The sequence below is a fragment of the Balaenoptera musculus genome, chromosome 7 (genome assembly GCF_009873245.2).
Source record: "Balaenoptera musculus isolate JJ_BM4_2016_0621 chromosome 7, mBalMus1.pri.v3, whole genome shotgun sequence".
Lineage (NCBI taxonomy): Eukaryota > Metazoa > Chordata > Mammalia > Artiodactyla > Balaenopteridae > Balaenoptera > Balaenoptera musculus.
In genome coordinates this window covers 44,023,943-44,036,467 of record NC_045791.1, presented here as the reverse complement: position 1 = coordinate 44,036,467, position 12,525 = coordinate 44,023,943, and the positions used below count along the sequence as shown (strand labels likewise).

Below are 12,525 nucleotides of genomic sequence, written 5' to 3'. Positions count from 1 at the left end.
AACTTCCTTTGAAAGGGAAACAATGATTACATAGCTTACTTTCTTTCTAAAACGGGAGTCTTTTAGTTCATTTAAAACATGTGCCATACAAGGAAATATATATACTGCCATTAAAAATGATAATGCAGATTTATATTTATATTGTTGGCATTGGATAATTACCATTATAATGCTCTTATGTAAAAACAACAAGCAACATATGTAGTATGAAAATACATATTTCAGTATATAATAAAAACAGAAATGGGAAAAATAGAGATGTTTTCAGTTTTAAAAAATAAACTGGTGTCTAGGAAAAATGTTTTCTTACTTCTTAGAGAGTAGCAGACTAACAGCATTCAACATTAAGTTCTTAACACCGGTTTTATAGATCTACTTAATCAACTACATAACTTTAATAATTAAGTTGTGGTGGTATTTGCTTTTGCAGAAGGCTGATATTTTAAAAGCAAATAATATTTTTGAATGATTGATATTAAATAAGTTGACCACTAATTTGGAAATCTGAATTTCTTGTTTTGAGAGCTGTAAATGATTCAAAGTTTCTAATATTGAATAATGTAGTTCAGCAGTATTTTGGAGCCAGCTCATACAGACTTATAAGAACCAATTGTTTAATTTTCAAATTTTTTCCTGCCAATTGATGTCACTTCGGTAGCTTGAAATGGGCCACGATGGGAGTATTCATATCATGAAAATCGGCAAACATTATAAATCAGGGTATTTCTTTTTATACACAGAGGACTGGCTGTTAAACATGTACCAGCACATCACTGGTCTAGTTCCTAAGACTTCATGTGATATTTTCGTAGAATACATCTTTAATAATCAAAAAATTTTTTGACAAAAACAAGAAGTGAATATGAACTCATTTTAAAAAAGGTTTTGAGCACGCTTAAGTTACTTTCTACAAAGAGAATAAAGAATGCTCTTTATTTTAAGAGAGACACACATTCTCCCCAATATAATAGACAAAATTCCTTTTCAGTAAGATTTATTACAAATAACTGTGCTTTCTTATACTTATGTCATTACTACTTCCCATCAAATAGTTCAATCAATCTGATTTTTAAATCTTTCTAACAAACATACTTAAAAATTCTATAAAGTATGATTTCTGTTGCTCTGACAATGAAACTTTTCCTAGAGTTTAAAGAGTATGTGAAGATAGCTGGCAATTATCCCATGATACCAGAAAAAACAAGATTGTGCCGGTTCTGTTTTTGTAAGGTTTGATTCAGAGTACTTTTAACCATTCAATGATTTTTTTGATTTTAGTTAACACATTCCTATAAATGATAGTGCTCACATTACGCATCTCAGACAAATTGCACACCAGTGAACAGCTAATTATTCACAGTTGCAAAATGGCAGGGTCAGAATATAATAAATAAGATACATTCATATTTATTCTCTTTGTAAAAGAAAGTCATTAAAATCTGCACTAAAGCTCAACAAAGATGTCACAAACTGTAACATTTATGACTGGGTTTTGATGTCCTAGACATTATAGATGGAGGAACGACTAAAGAAAATGAGAATTATTTGAAGATGTAATTTGTTCCAAAATGAATGCAATTTAATAGACATACTTAGGGTCAAATAGAGAAATAGAAGAATCCCAGACGTAAGACAAATTGGTAAAAGCTACACTTCACCGAAATAGACTATTTCATTACAATGTGTTAAACATGGTAAAGAAAGCTAGAACTTTGGCAATGTTTTTAAATTTTAAGTCCTGGAGGTAGGGTTCCAGAGTTCAGAGCTCAGCCAAGTGCTATAAACAAATTAATTAATTAATAATTAATTAATTAATTTTAAACTTATCGTAAGACAAAGTACCATGAATATAGAAAATAAAATTATGAATCTGAAAATATTTTAATATTTCACTATGCAAATGACTATAGAATACAAAGTATAATAAACATCAGTTGACATCAGTTGAATCACAATGATTTACATGAAAATGGATGTTAAAATATACCTTTAGCTTATGCTCTTTTCTGTTGATGATGACGGCTGTAATCTGTTGGTCCATAAAAATTAGAATAGTACAAAGTAAAGCTGGAATAATAGCAGCTATTACTGTCCACCATGGATTTGGACCTAAAGGTGTAACAAACCAGCCACGATCATCTCTTGTGGGCTGTGAAAAATTAAAGAATGCACAGTTATTAACTGGATTAATGAATACCTAATCAAATTAAGTCTTACAGATAATACCAGGAAAGCCCTAATTATAAACTGATATGCCAAGTGAATTATATATTTAATAATAATAATATTCACAAAGCATTTATAAGGTACCAGACACTATTCTAAGTGCTTTAAATATTTTAACTCATTTTTTTCTTCACAACAGTCTAAAGAAGATACAGATAAGGAAACTGAGGCATAGAGAGGTTCAGTAAATTTTTCAAGGTCCCAAAGCTAGTAAGTGGTGGAGATCGGATTTCAACTCTGACAGACTGACTCACAAATTTGTGTTCTCAATCAATACCTATATTAAATAAAATCATATTAATATTTATCATTTATGATTGGCAAATTTATTTACATTTACAAGTATCACATTGACCACTGTGTATAACTCTTATTTTAGATGTGTATCCAGGTCACTATGTAAAAATGTCAAAAAGACGTTTGGTCACATCATGGGTTCAGGGAAAGGTTCAAACATGGCTGGTGCCTGAGATGAGTCCCAAAGGAAATCATTTTGACAATTCTTTGAGGAAGTCCCTAGCTCTTTTTGATAGGTGAGAAAACAGGCTCAGAGTGGTTAAGTAACTGGCCCAAGGTTGCATAGTTAGTAACATGGTCTGAACTCTATTCCAGACCTAATTTTATCTGTTTTCAAGCCCTATCCACTGTGCATTACCCTTACTTTCAAAATGCTTCCTTATCTTTTAAGAATATAGATATTCCCACTGGAATAATTGACAGAAAATTTTTTCAAGCTGCCTCTAGGTTTCTATTTCTGCGATTTCTATTTTTTTAATATTAGGCCAAAATTTTAGTCATGCTCTGGGCATTTTATTTACTGTTATATTAATCTATATTCTTTATATTTTCATGAAAACCCCAAGTACTAGGGTTATAACCATCATCTGAATAAAAATTAGACCTACAGAGATGGAGAGATGATAGTAAATCCTATGATAACTTCACCTTGAAAACACTTGGTACTTGTAGTTTTGGAGACGGGATCCCAATGGCATAGTCAATTAAAACCATACACAGAATCGTAAGAAAGACAGCAAAGTCGCTCACTATGGATCGAACCTAAACATAATGAAAACACTTGTCACTTGAAGGAACTATAAACAGTGAAGAATACTCAGGAACATAATCTAGACTCACACTTTATAAACACTTTATGACATAATATCATAATATTATATTTTATGCAGACTATAATATTACTACTAACTCTTGTCATATTTATATTTATGTATCTCTGTCATTAGGATGAATACACACTCAACATTTTCAAAATGAGGCATTATGGAATAGCTACAATGGTGATTGTGCTGTTTTCAGTATTTATTTAAAATCTAAGTTTATTATGGGAATCTTGCGTGATACAACAGCACTACATCAGCAGTGCTGATAAAAATCTAAGTTTATTATGAATTCCAGTATGTGAATATTTATCTCACAGAATAAGGTTGCATGGCTAGAATTTCGCTATATTTTAGTACTCTTTCTCACGTAGGTAACATTTTAATATGATAAACCTGAAATACCATAAAATAAAATTATCTATTTTTATTGAAGAAGCATAATATTTTAGTTAGTTTATCTGAGCTACAAGTATGGCAGCAGGTAATGTGCACAACAGAGTAAGCAAATTTAAAAGTTATTCTATGTAAGCCAGTTTTTAAAGCCATTTCTCTTTTATAAAGTCTTCATTGAGAAAAATTCTTAAACAATAATCAACAAGATCTGCCTTTTATTAGGCTGCCGTTATGACGCACACACAAACACATACAAAATGCAGGAGTTTGATACAAAAAAAATAATTCTATATTAATCAAATTAAGCTTTGGGGGGAAAGAAATGAATCTTCCACCTTAGGGAAGGAAGAGGTAAGAAAAACAGAAGTTTCTCTCAAACAACAGTTCTTAAAACATTTTCCCAGAGTAGAATTTCCATCACAATTTTTAGCTCATCCCTAAAAAGCTTGTTTTCTTGTTTCTCTTCTTTCTTTTTCTTTTCTCCTTCCTTCCTCCCTCCCTCCCTCCCTCCCTCCCTTCCTTCCTTCCTTCTTTTTTGGCTGAGTCAGACCTTATAGGTGTTACTTTGCAGCGTTAAATATTGAACTAAGCTGTTTCTCTGTTTACTTTCCTTTCCAAATATGCAGATGCAAACGTGGTGGGTTAGGCGGAGGGACTGACACTTTAAAAATGAAAAAGAGGGTAGTGTTCCAATGAGTCTTGCAGGGCTTTCCCAATTACAGAATGTAACGGTGGCTCCTATGAGGTGTCTGTCAGGCTGGAATAGCTCCCACTGTTCGCTGGGCAAGAAAGTGACAATCAGTAATGCAGTGTGTGCTTCTGAGTTCCAAAAATGAAAGTGGGAAAGTGGGAGTTTATCTCTGGGATTTGAAGTTAGGAGATAAGCCTGGAGGGAATGTGTACTCCTAGCACTGTATCACAAAATGCTTTCTCTTACCTCCCTCACCATGCCCAGTCCTAATCTGGCAGCTCAATCACACAGAAACCTTTTAGTGGCTCCTTTAACGACAGCGATAGCTCTTTCTTTTGTCCTAAAACACACATGACTACATAGCATGCTTTATGTTGGTTCACATTTTGATCAGAAAAATTGTAGTCTAAGTACCTTGGTTGGAAAATAGCGGCTAGTCTTGAACTGCTTCAGTGTGGCTGACAGAGTAACTGTGGAAAAGAACAGGATCACTGACCAAAATAGAACATCTGGAACATATGGGTGCTCGTGGCCACAGGCTCGCCCAACATACTCTCCATGCAATGATTTGCATTCCTGCCAGAGGAAGTAAAACAAATGGAGCTTTTAAGAAAAAAAAGGTGGACACGTTTCTTTCAGAAAACTAACATCTTAAGATCACTTGCAGTTGAGTTGCTGAAGTTGTTCAGTTATGGCTCCTATTTGGATAGGTAGTGAGCAATATGAACCATTTCTAAAATTCTTGCCTTTTCAAATTAAGTTTAAATCTATAAAACTAACTGATTTATCAATCACCATCCTAATGAATTTTCACATCAACCCTCTAAAATAGGTAGTTGTTATTATTTCTATTTCATGTCTGAGGAAACTGAGGTGTAGAGAAGTTAAGTAATTGGCTATGGGCTCACCGCTGCTGGGTGGCAGCAGAGTTGTGATACAAACACGATGCCTTTGGTGGGAATATTATTAAAGAAAACAATGATTTTGTAGAATTATCTAGTCCAAAAGCTCCCAAGAAAGGTGAGAAAAGCAACAAAAAACTATGATACATTATTACTGAAGTGAAACTGAAAGTCAAAGATGGGGCTCAAATTTAAATTATAGAACAAAAGAGAAAAAGTTAGTATAGGAGCAATGCAAAGTTCATATTTACTATGACTTCTTCATGGTCTTTTCTTTTTTTTCCTGGTACATATTTTATAAGCCTCTGAAGGATCATTTCTAATTGCTGCCTTAGCCATGAGGTGGCAGCAAAGTCAAAAAAATTTCCTTTCTTGGAGGAAAAAAACTGAGCATTTTAAACATTAATATTTTGAAATTAAAACTTTTAAAAAACGTTTTGCTTTTTACTCTTTTAATTTAAAGATTAGAACGCTAAATTTTAATTTTTTATTTCAAAACAGAAAAAAGAATGGTTTAAGTGATCCAGTGACCTTGTTAGTACTTGAGATATCTGGACCTGAACAGAAACTGAATTGTGCCATATACTTAAAGATCTTAGAGAAAAATATGGACTGACGGACTGATCACCAACAGAGACTGTCCAATGAACAAAGCTTCAGGCCCTGGAGTCCTTGTATAGCAGAAAACAAATACCTTCAAAAGATCCTAGACTAAATCACAGATTGTTACATGGTTATCCAAAAACAAACTAGTAAAATCTACTTGGGGCAGCTACCCCTAAGGCTAGGATTCTTGAGAAATATTGTTTGTATACTTTATAATTATCTAAAACAATTCCATTCCCTTTTCTAATCTAACTGCAAATGCTACATTCTTTGCTAAAGTTGAATTCCAATTATCTATGTTAATATAGAGCACAATGACTTGGCTAATTGAAAAACCAAAGAAAAATCCCCCAGGCCTTAATTATAGCTTTAATTTTCCTTCTCTCAAAACTCTGTTAAAATATAAAGTAGCAAAAATGAATCCTTGAATTTTTTAGTCCGGTCTCTTGCCCCTTGTCCAGAGATACTAGTATAGCAATTACTAAGCAAAGTAATGGTTAAGAAGAATGGATAAATACAAAGAGGAGCTAGAAGCTCTGTTGTAAACACATTATCTAAATATTTGTGATCAGTCTTTTGTGCAGATATAAAAGTCCTCCAAGTCTTGGACTTGGCTGGGTCTTGTTCTCAATTCTTAGGAACATAGACACCAACTGTCTTACAAGCTATAATACATTGCCAATAGCTTGCCTAGTTACTTTAATTCAAAGCAAATTTGAAAAGCGTATTTATTTTTTCTTCCTTTTAGGGGGACAGTACACTATTTAAAAAAGAAAAATTGTGAACTACTAAATTCTACATTTATTTTCTGGTTTATACTAACTGTACCTTTAACACACACAAACACACACACACACACACACACACACACAAAACAAGTCCTGAGATTTGGAAGAGAAAACTAAATCCAAATCCTGTTCTCTTATTTTGAGTCTCACATATGGTTTCACTTACAAAAATGAAAAAATGCTTGTTGACAAACTCATTTCTACTAATTATTCTTCAACACGTTCTAAGTTTCAGCAGTGTTATAAATTGGTAAAAATTAAGTTTGATAAAATAAGAAATTAAAGTTGGCATTAGTGTCCTGCCCCTTACTTATACATAAGCTAAATATGTAATTCTGGCACTAAAACATTTCTTAACCAATTGCTAGTTAATTGCTTGCGAATATTTTAAACCTCGCCTAGGAATTCCTTTATAATGACAGATTTTGAGATACTGCTAAAAATATATATAAACATAGAAATCTAAGTATTCTAGCTTGCTATAAAACACTTGAATTAGGCATTATTCACAATAGCCAAGATATGGAAATAACCTAGATGTCTGTCAATGGATGAATGGATTAAAAAAATGTAGTATAAATATATAACGGAATATCATTCCCTTAAAAAGGAAGGAAATCCTGCCATTGCAACAACATGGATGAATCTGGAGGACATTATGCTGACTGATATAAGCCAGACACAGAAAGACAAACACTGTATGATTTAACTTACATGTGGAATCTAAAAAAGTCAAACTCAGAAGCAGAGAGTAGAATGATGGTTACCAATGGCTGGGGAGAGGCGAAAAATGGGGAAAATTGGTCGAAGGGTACAAAGTTTCAGTTATGCAGGATGAATAAATTATGAAGATCTAATGTATAACACGGTGACTATGGTTAATAATATTGCATTAAATAATTGAAATTTGCTGAGAGAGTAGATCTTAATTGTTTTCACCAAAAAAAAAAAAAAAAGGTAAAACTATGTGAGGTGATGGATATGTTAATTAGCTTGATTGTGGTAATCATTCACGTCATATACATATACCGAAACATCATATTGTATACCTTAAATATACACAATTTTTATTTGCCAATTATACCTCAATAAAGCTGGGAAACAAAATAAACCAAAACAAGACATTTACATTAAATAGTAAATTTGTGATTTGAGACTATTTTTCAAAATGATCATTAAATATTTATTGAACACTTACTATGCATACAGCTGTTTGGGAGAATCAAAGAAAGCTAAAGTTCTTTGCCCTTGCTGAGTTAGCAAGGTATAAATTACAATTTATGAGATATGTAACAATTCAATTAAAAATTATCATGTGAATAATATAGAAAGTAAATATTACATGACTATTTTTACAAAACTAGTTATAATAGCCATTAGCACAGTGCTTTATTAATACAATGTTTTTGGTGATACTAATGGTTATTCTGAGGAAAGAAAACCCAGAATAACAATTAAGATAAAACAATTTTATGGCCCTCATTGACTTAAAAATTGTAAGATTTTTTCATTATGTAGCATTCCCTTTGGTGATAAATGCTATTTCTGGTCAAGATTAGCAATTACCTATTGCAAAAACTGCTTTTAGCTAATGAAAAATAATATGAAAATTTCTGCCAGAATGTTAACTCCTAGTACAGAACTTAAAGAAAAAAACCACAGTGCTAGATTTGCTTTGATTGCAAAATATTTTTCACTGTACTCTGCTTGACCCTAAAACTTCTAACATTTAAAATTAACTCATGGCTAGCTAGATCAATTGTGCTATGAGTCTCTTCGAAAGTTATGATTCAGGGTTTGCTACTACATGGAATGAATATTATTATTTAATATTAAATTATTCAAAACTATAAAACACAGAGTAAATTATCATGTTAAATAATTTAGAGGTGAGATTATTGGGTTACTGCATTGTAGGGGACACCAAGATGAGGGACAAAAGCAAGGGACTCAAGACATAATATCTTTATAGTTTACAAAAGGGAAATATAAATGGAAGATGCACTGCTGAATGGATCAACCACAATCCCATGTCTAAATTCTGAATAACTGTAGCATTCTTTCTTGTTCAGCTCATCATTTCTTTTATTGATCAAGTTAAATGGCTCTCTGAAAGGAAACAGTTTGGTAATGTTATTTTTTCTAAGGAAAAATAGGGCAGAATAAATGTTAACTATAACAGAAGAAAACAACAAAAGTAAGTGAAGGCTTATTTTAGAGCAAATGACTAGCATAAGAGGAAAGGTAGTAAAATATAGGTCAAGATAGAATTTTAAACAGAAGGTAAGTAATTTGATTTTGATTCTGAAAGAAAATATTTAATGAGGAAAATTGAGAAAATAGGCAATAGGTCAAGTGCTCTTACAAGAATCATGTTTAGAGTTTTATAATATTTGTATAACAAAAAAGATTTCTATGTGTCACTAACTGGCTCACTTACTAAATGATATGTTTTTCATAAAATGAACTAGAATTTATATAGTTTTATGTGCATGGTTATAATGGGATTTGAGCTTATACGGGTAGATAAAGTGGCAGAAGCTTTGGATTGTAATGTTTGTAACTGGAAAGAATAGAGAAGAAACTAGAATGACTCAGATTTTAATACTTATTAAAACCAGAACACTTTCGATTTTTCCAATTATGAGATTTGATTGACCAGAAGTAAAGGATGCAAATGTAGATGGAAAAGGAGGTGCACAAATATTGCAAGAGATTAAGAAGAATTGAGAAATTCAGTTATGAGGGGGAAAAAAGATACCACAAAAAAAGAGGAAAGCCAAAAATATTTTTAAAGGTATAAGATTTAACTTTGATAGGTGAAAAATATGTTGCGATTCTCTTTCTTGAATGGAGGATAAGGAGAAAGTGGAAGTAAGAAAATCTTCCTGAGGGAGGTGCCAGAATTTTATTAAGAAAAGTGACTTTTGTTTTCCCAAAAAGTTCAATATTTACACTAAAATATTAACAAACATCCCCTCCCCCTTAACATATTCTGAACAGTTGGAGCAGTATTACAGAGTAAAGTAAAAGCATTCTAGGTTCTTTACACAGAAGGCTGACTTAGTTCTGCCATACGGTTTCATTTAGGTCAACACTACTCTTATTTAATCTAGTCACATTATGCCATATATGTGTGCTTTCAGAGTAACTCAGGCCTAATAACTACTGGAAAAACTTAATAATGAAAGAAAACCGCAGTATACTTATGCATACTTGAAATGAATGAAATCAAAACCATCACTTTTATAATAGTATTTGTTTAAAACACTTAACTTAGTGGCAATAATTCATTCAAAATGTCAATAAAAGCCCTTATAGTAATAAGATTCAAGGTATGACCTATTTTTCTTTTTTTAATTAATTAATTAATTAATTTATGGCTGCGTTGGGTCTTTGTTGCTGCATGCGGGCTTTCTCTAGTTGCGGCGAGCGGGTTGTGGTGTGCGGGCTTCTTATTGCAGTGGCTTCTCTTGTTGCAGAGCATGGACTCTAGGCGTGTGGGCTCAGTAGTTGTGGCTTGTGAGCTCTAGAGCGCAGGCTCAGTAGTTGTAGCACATGGGCTTAGTTGCTCCATGGCATGTGGGATCTTCCCGGATCAGGGCTTAAACCCGTGTACCCTGCATTGGCAGGCGGATTCTTAACCACTGCACCACCAGGGAAGTCCATGACTTATTTTTCAATGTTTCACTTACCGACACAGTTAGGTTCTCCCAAATTATGTCAGAGGCAGAAATATTGGACTCCCTCCATTCCTTCAATGTATCATTGCTAGGATTATGTGGTTCCACACAGTTACACCTGCAAAGGCAAAACAGTGTCTTTTGTGAAGTATCTTTTTGTCACCATACTTAAAACAAATGTGTGATGGGTCCTTCTTCCCCAGTCACAACCTTCCTCCATCTGAGAGATAAGTAGGTAGGTCATCCTAAACTCCAAACAAACACACTGTTTTCAGACAGAAGGATAGATATATTGCTAGGACATTAGATCACTTCTAATGTTTCCTGGAATGAGAGGTCATTCCCTCTCTGTCCCCATCAGAGGAAATTTTTTAAAGTGTAGGTTAGAACACAGGGCTTTTGAGGCCTTTTAAACCAAGATGCTTTCTAGACTGTACAACAACCATTTGCCTCTAAATTATAAGTCAGGTGGGAAAAAATGATAAACATACAAATGTATTATAATTTACTTATTTTTATTAATACTGTATAACCATATCAATTAAAATTGGAGTTTATAATTCATATTTTAGAGATCATTTAGAATTTTGTAATGTAATTTAAAATTAAAGCTAGGTTGAAGCAAGAACCCTAGGTATCTCAGGATATACTTTCTTTGTGATGAGTGATAGTTCTATTAAAAATCAAACAATCAGTATGCAAAAGATTTTTGAGTAGCTACTACATATAAGGTAACATGATGAATGCTGGGTGGGGTAAGAGCAGAGAGAATAGGAAAAAGTTGGGCAAAGTGGTACTATTATGTAATAAAAAACAGCTTTTGATCTCATGTTCTTTATAACTTTGTAAGTAAATGAGAAGACAAAAGCAAAGATTATCAACAAGTTAATTGTCTTAGATGTTAACTTCAATTTACAAATTGTTTGTTTCAAAAATTCATTCATAAGTCTATTATTTGCCTTTCAGAGAGCATTTTCTTATAGAAGCATTTTATAAAAATAGTGGTTGGGTTCCCAGATTAGCCACATATATACTACATAACTTGAATATTAGTTGGACTGCTGTTTTAGTGATATTAATTGAACTGTGGAACCCAACTGCCATTATTTCTATAGGAAAATATATTACAGTCTCTACTTGATAAATTCCTCTGCCTAAGCAACAGTCTCTCTTCTGTCTTTTACATCAGGAATTTTAGTCTGTTCTTTTTTTTTACCACCACTCATTCATTTTTCAAAGTGTACTGAGTGTCTATTATTACAAGAAACTCTCCTTGACTTGGGCAATACAGACAGGTATGTTCCTGCTCTCACTAAGAGATGTTAGAGTATTTCCCACCTGGGCTTACTTGGGGCTGGGCCTCTAAAAAAACAGAGGATTCCAATGAGAAAGTTGTTGATGAGGATTTTAAGGGAATGAGACATGGAAGTATTAGCTACTATGAGCAGCTACAGTGACCACCATGGTATCAGAGGGAGGAAACACAGCAAAAGGGAAACAGTCCCTTGAGATGCAGTAATAATCATTCATTAATGCAATTTATTCAAATCTATAGGTTCTCACGTCCCAGATTAGTTGTACATAATCCCAGAACACAGGATTATGTGTCAGAAAGGCCTTTGTGTCAGAAAGCTTTGTCCTTTACTAGCTGTGTGGCCAGGGGTAAATTATTTAAGCACTCTAAATCTTGGTTTCCTCATAAATAAAATGTGGACTGAAATGCTTACCTTGTAGAGCTATTATGAAGAATAAGTAACATGATATATATTAAGTGCCTGGTATACATTTATGCAGTTTTGAAATTGTAGCTGCTATCATCATCATGGTTCTCATCATTATTTTCTGGTTCATTTTTCAGTTTTTCATAAGATATAATAAAACTGTTAACTTTCAATTGAGGTAATACAAAAAAACCACTAGGCTTTTCTCTAACATGCTGCTACTCTTTATTTTGCTTCCAGTGCTTTAAAGAGAATTAAATTCTGACCAGCATTAAAACAGTTTTGCTACTATCACTAAGAATCTATCAAAAGAAAGAAAATTCCTGTTTAATTTTGACCCTAGGTCATTAGATCACTAGGCAAATATGGTAAAGATAATATATGAAGAGAGAGA

The 12,525-nt window shown here is 32.9% G+C and overlaps 1 protein-coding gene across 7 annotated transcripts in view; it reads right to left on the bottom strand.

Annotated features, from left to right (window-relative positions):
* Positions 1-12,525, bottom strand: part of SLC4A10 (solute carrier family 4 member 10) — a 302,199-nt gene that overhangs the window by 31,997 nt on the left and 257,677 nt on the right. For all 7 annotated transcript variants that reach the window (XM_036858559.1, XM_036858555.1, XM_036858558.1 and 4 more), the window contains 4 exons: positions 10,423-10,528; positions 4,846-5,007; positions 3,172-3,285; positions 1,988-2,149 (listed from right to left, as the gene is read on the bottom strand). In XM_036858559.1, coding sequence (XP_036714454.1) covers positions 1,988-2,149; positions 3,172-3,285; positions 4,846-5,007; positions 10,423-10,528 — 544 coding nt within the window. The remainder of the gene's footprint in view (positions 1-1,987; positions 2,150-3,171; positions 3,286-4,845; positions 5,008-10,422; positions 10,529-12,525) is intronic.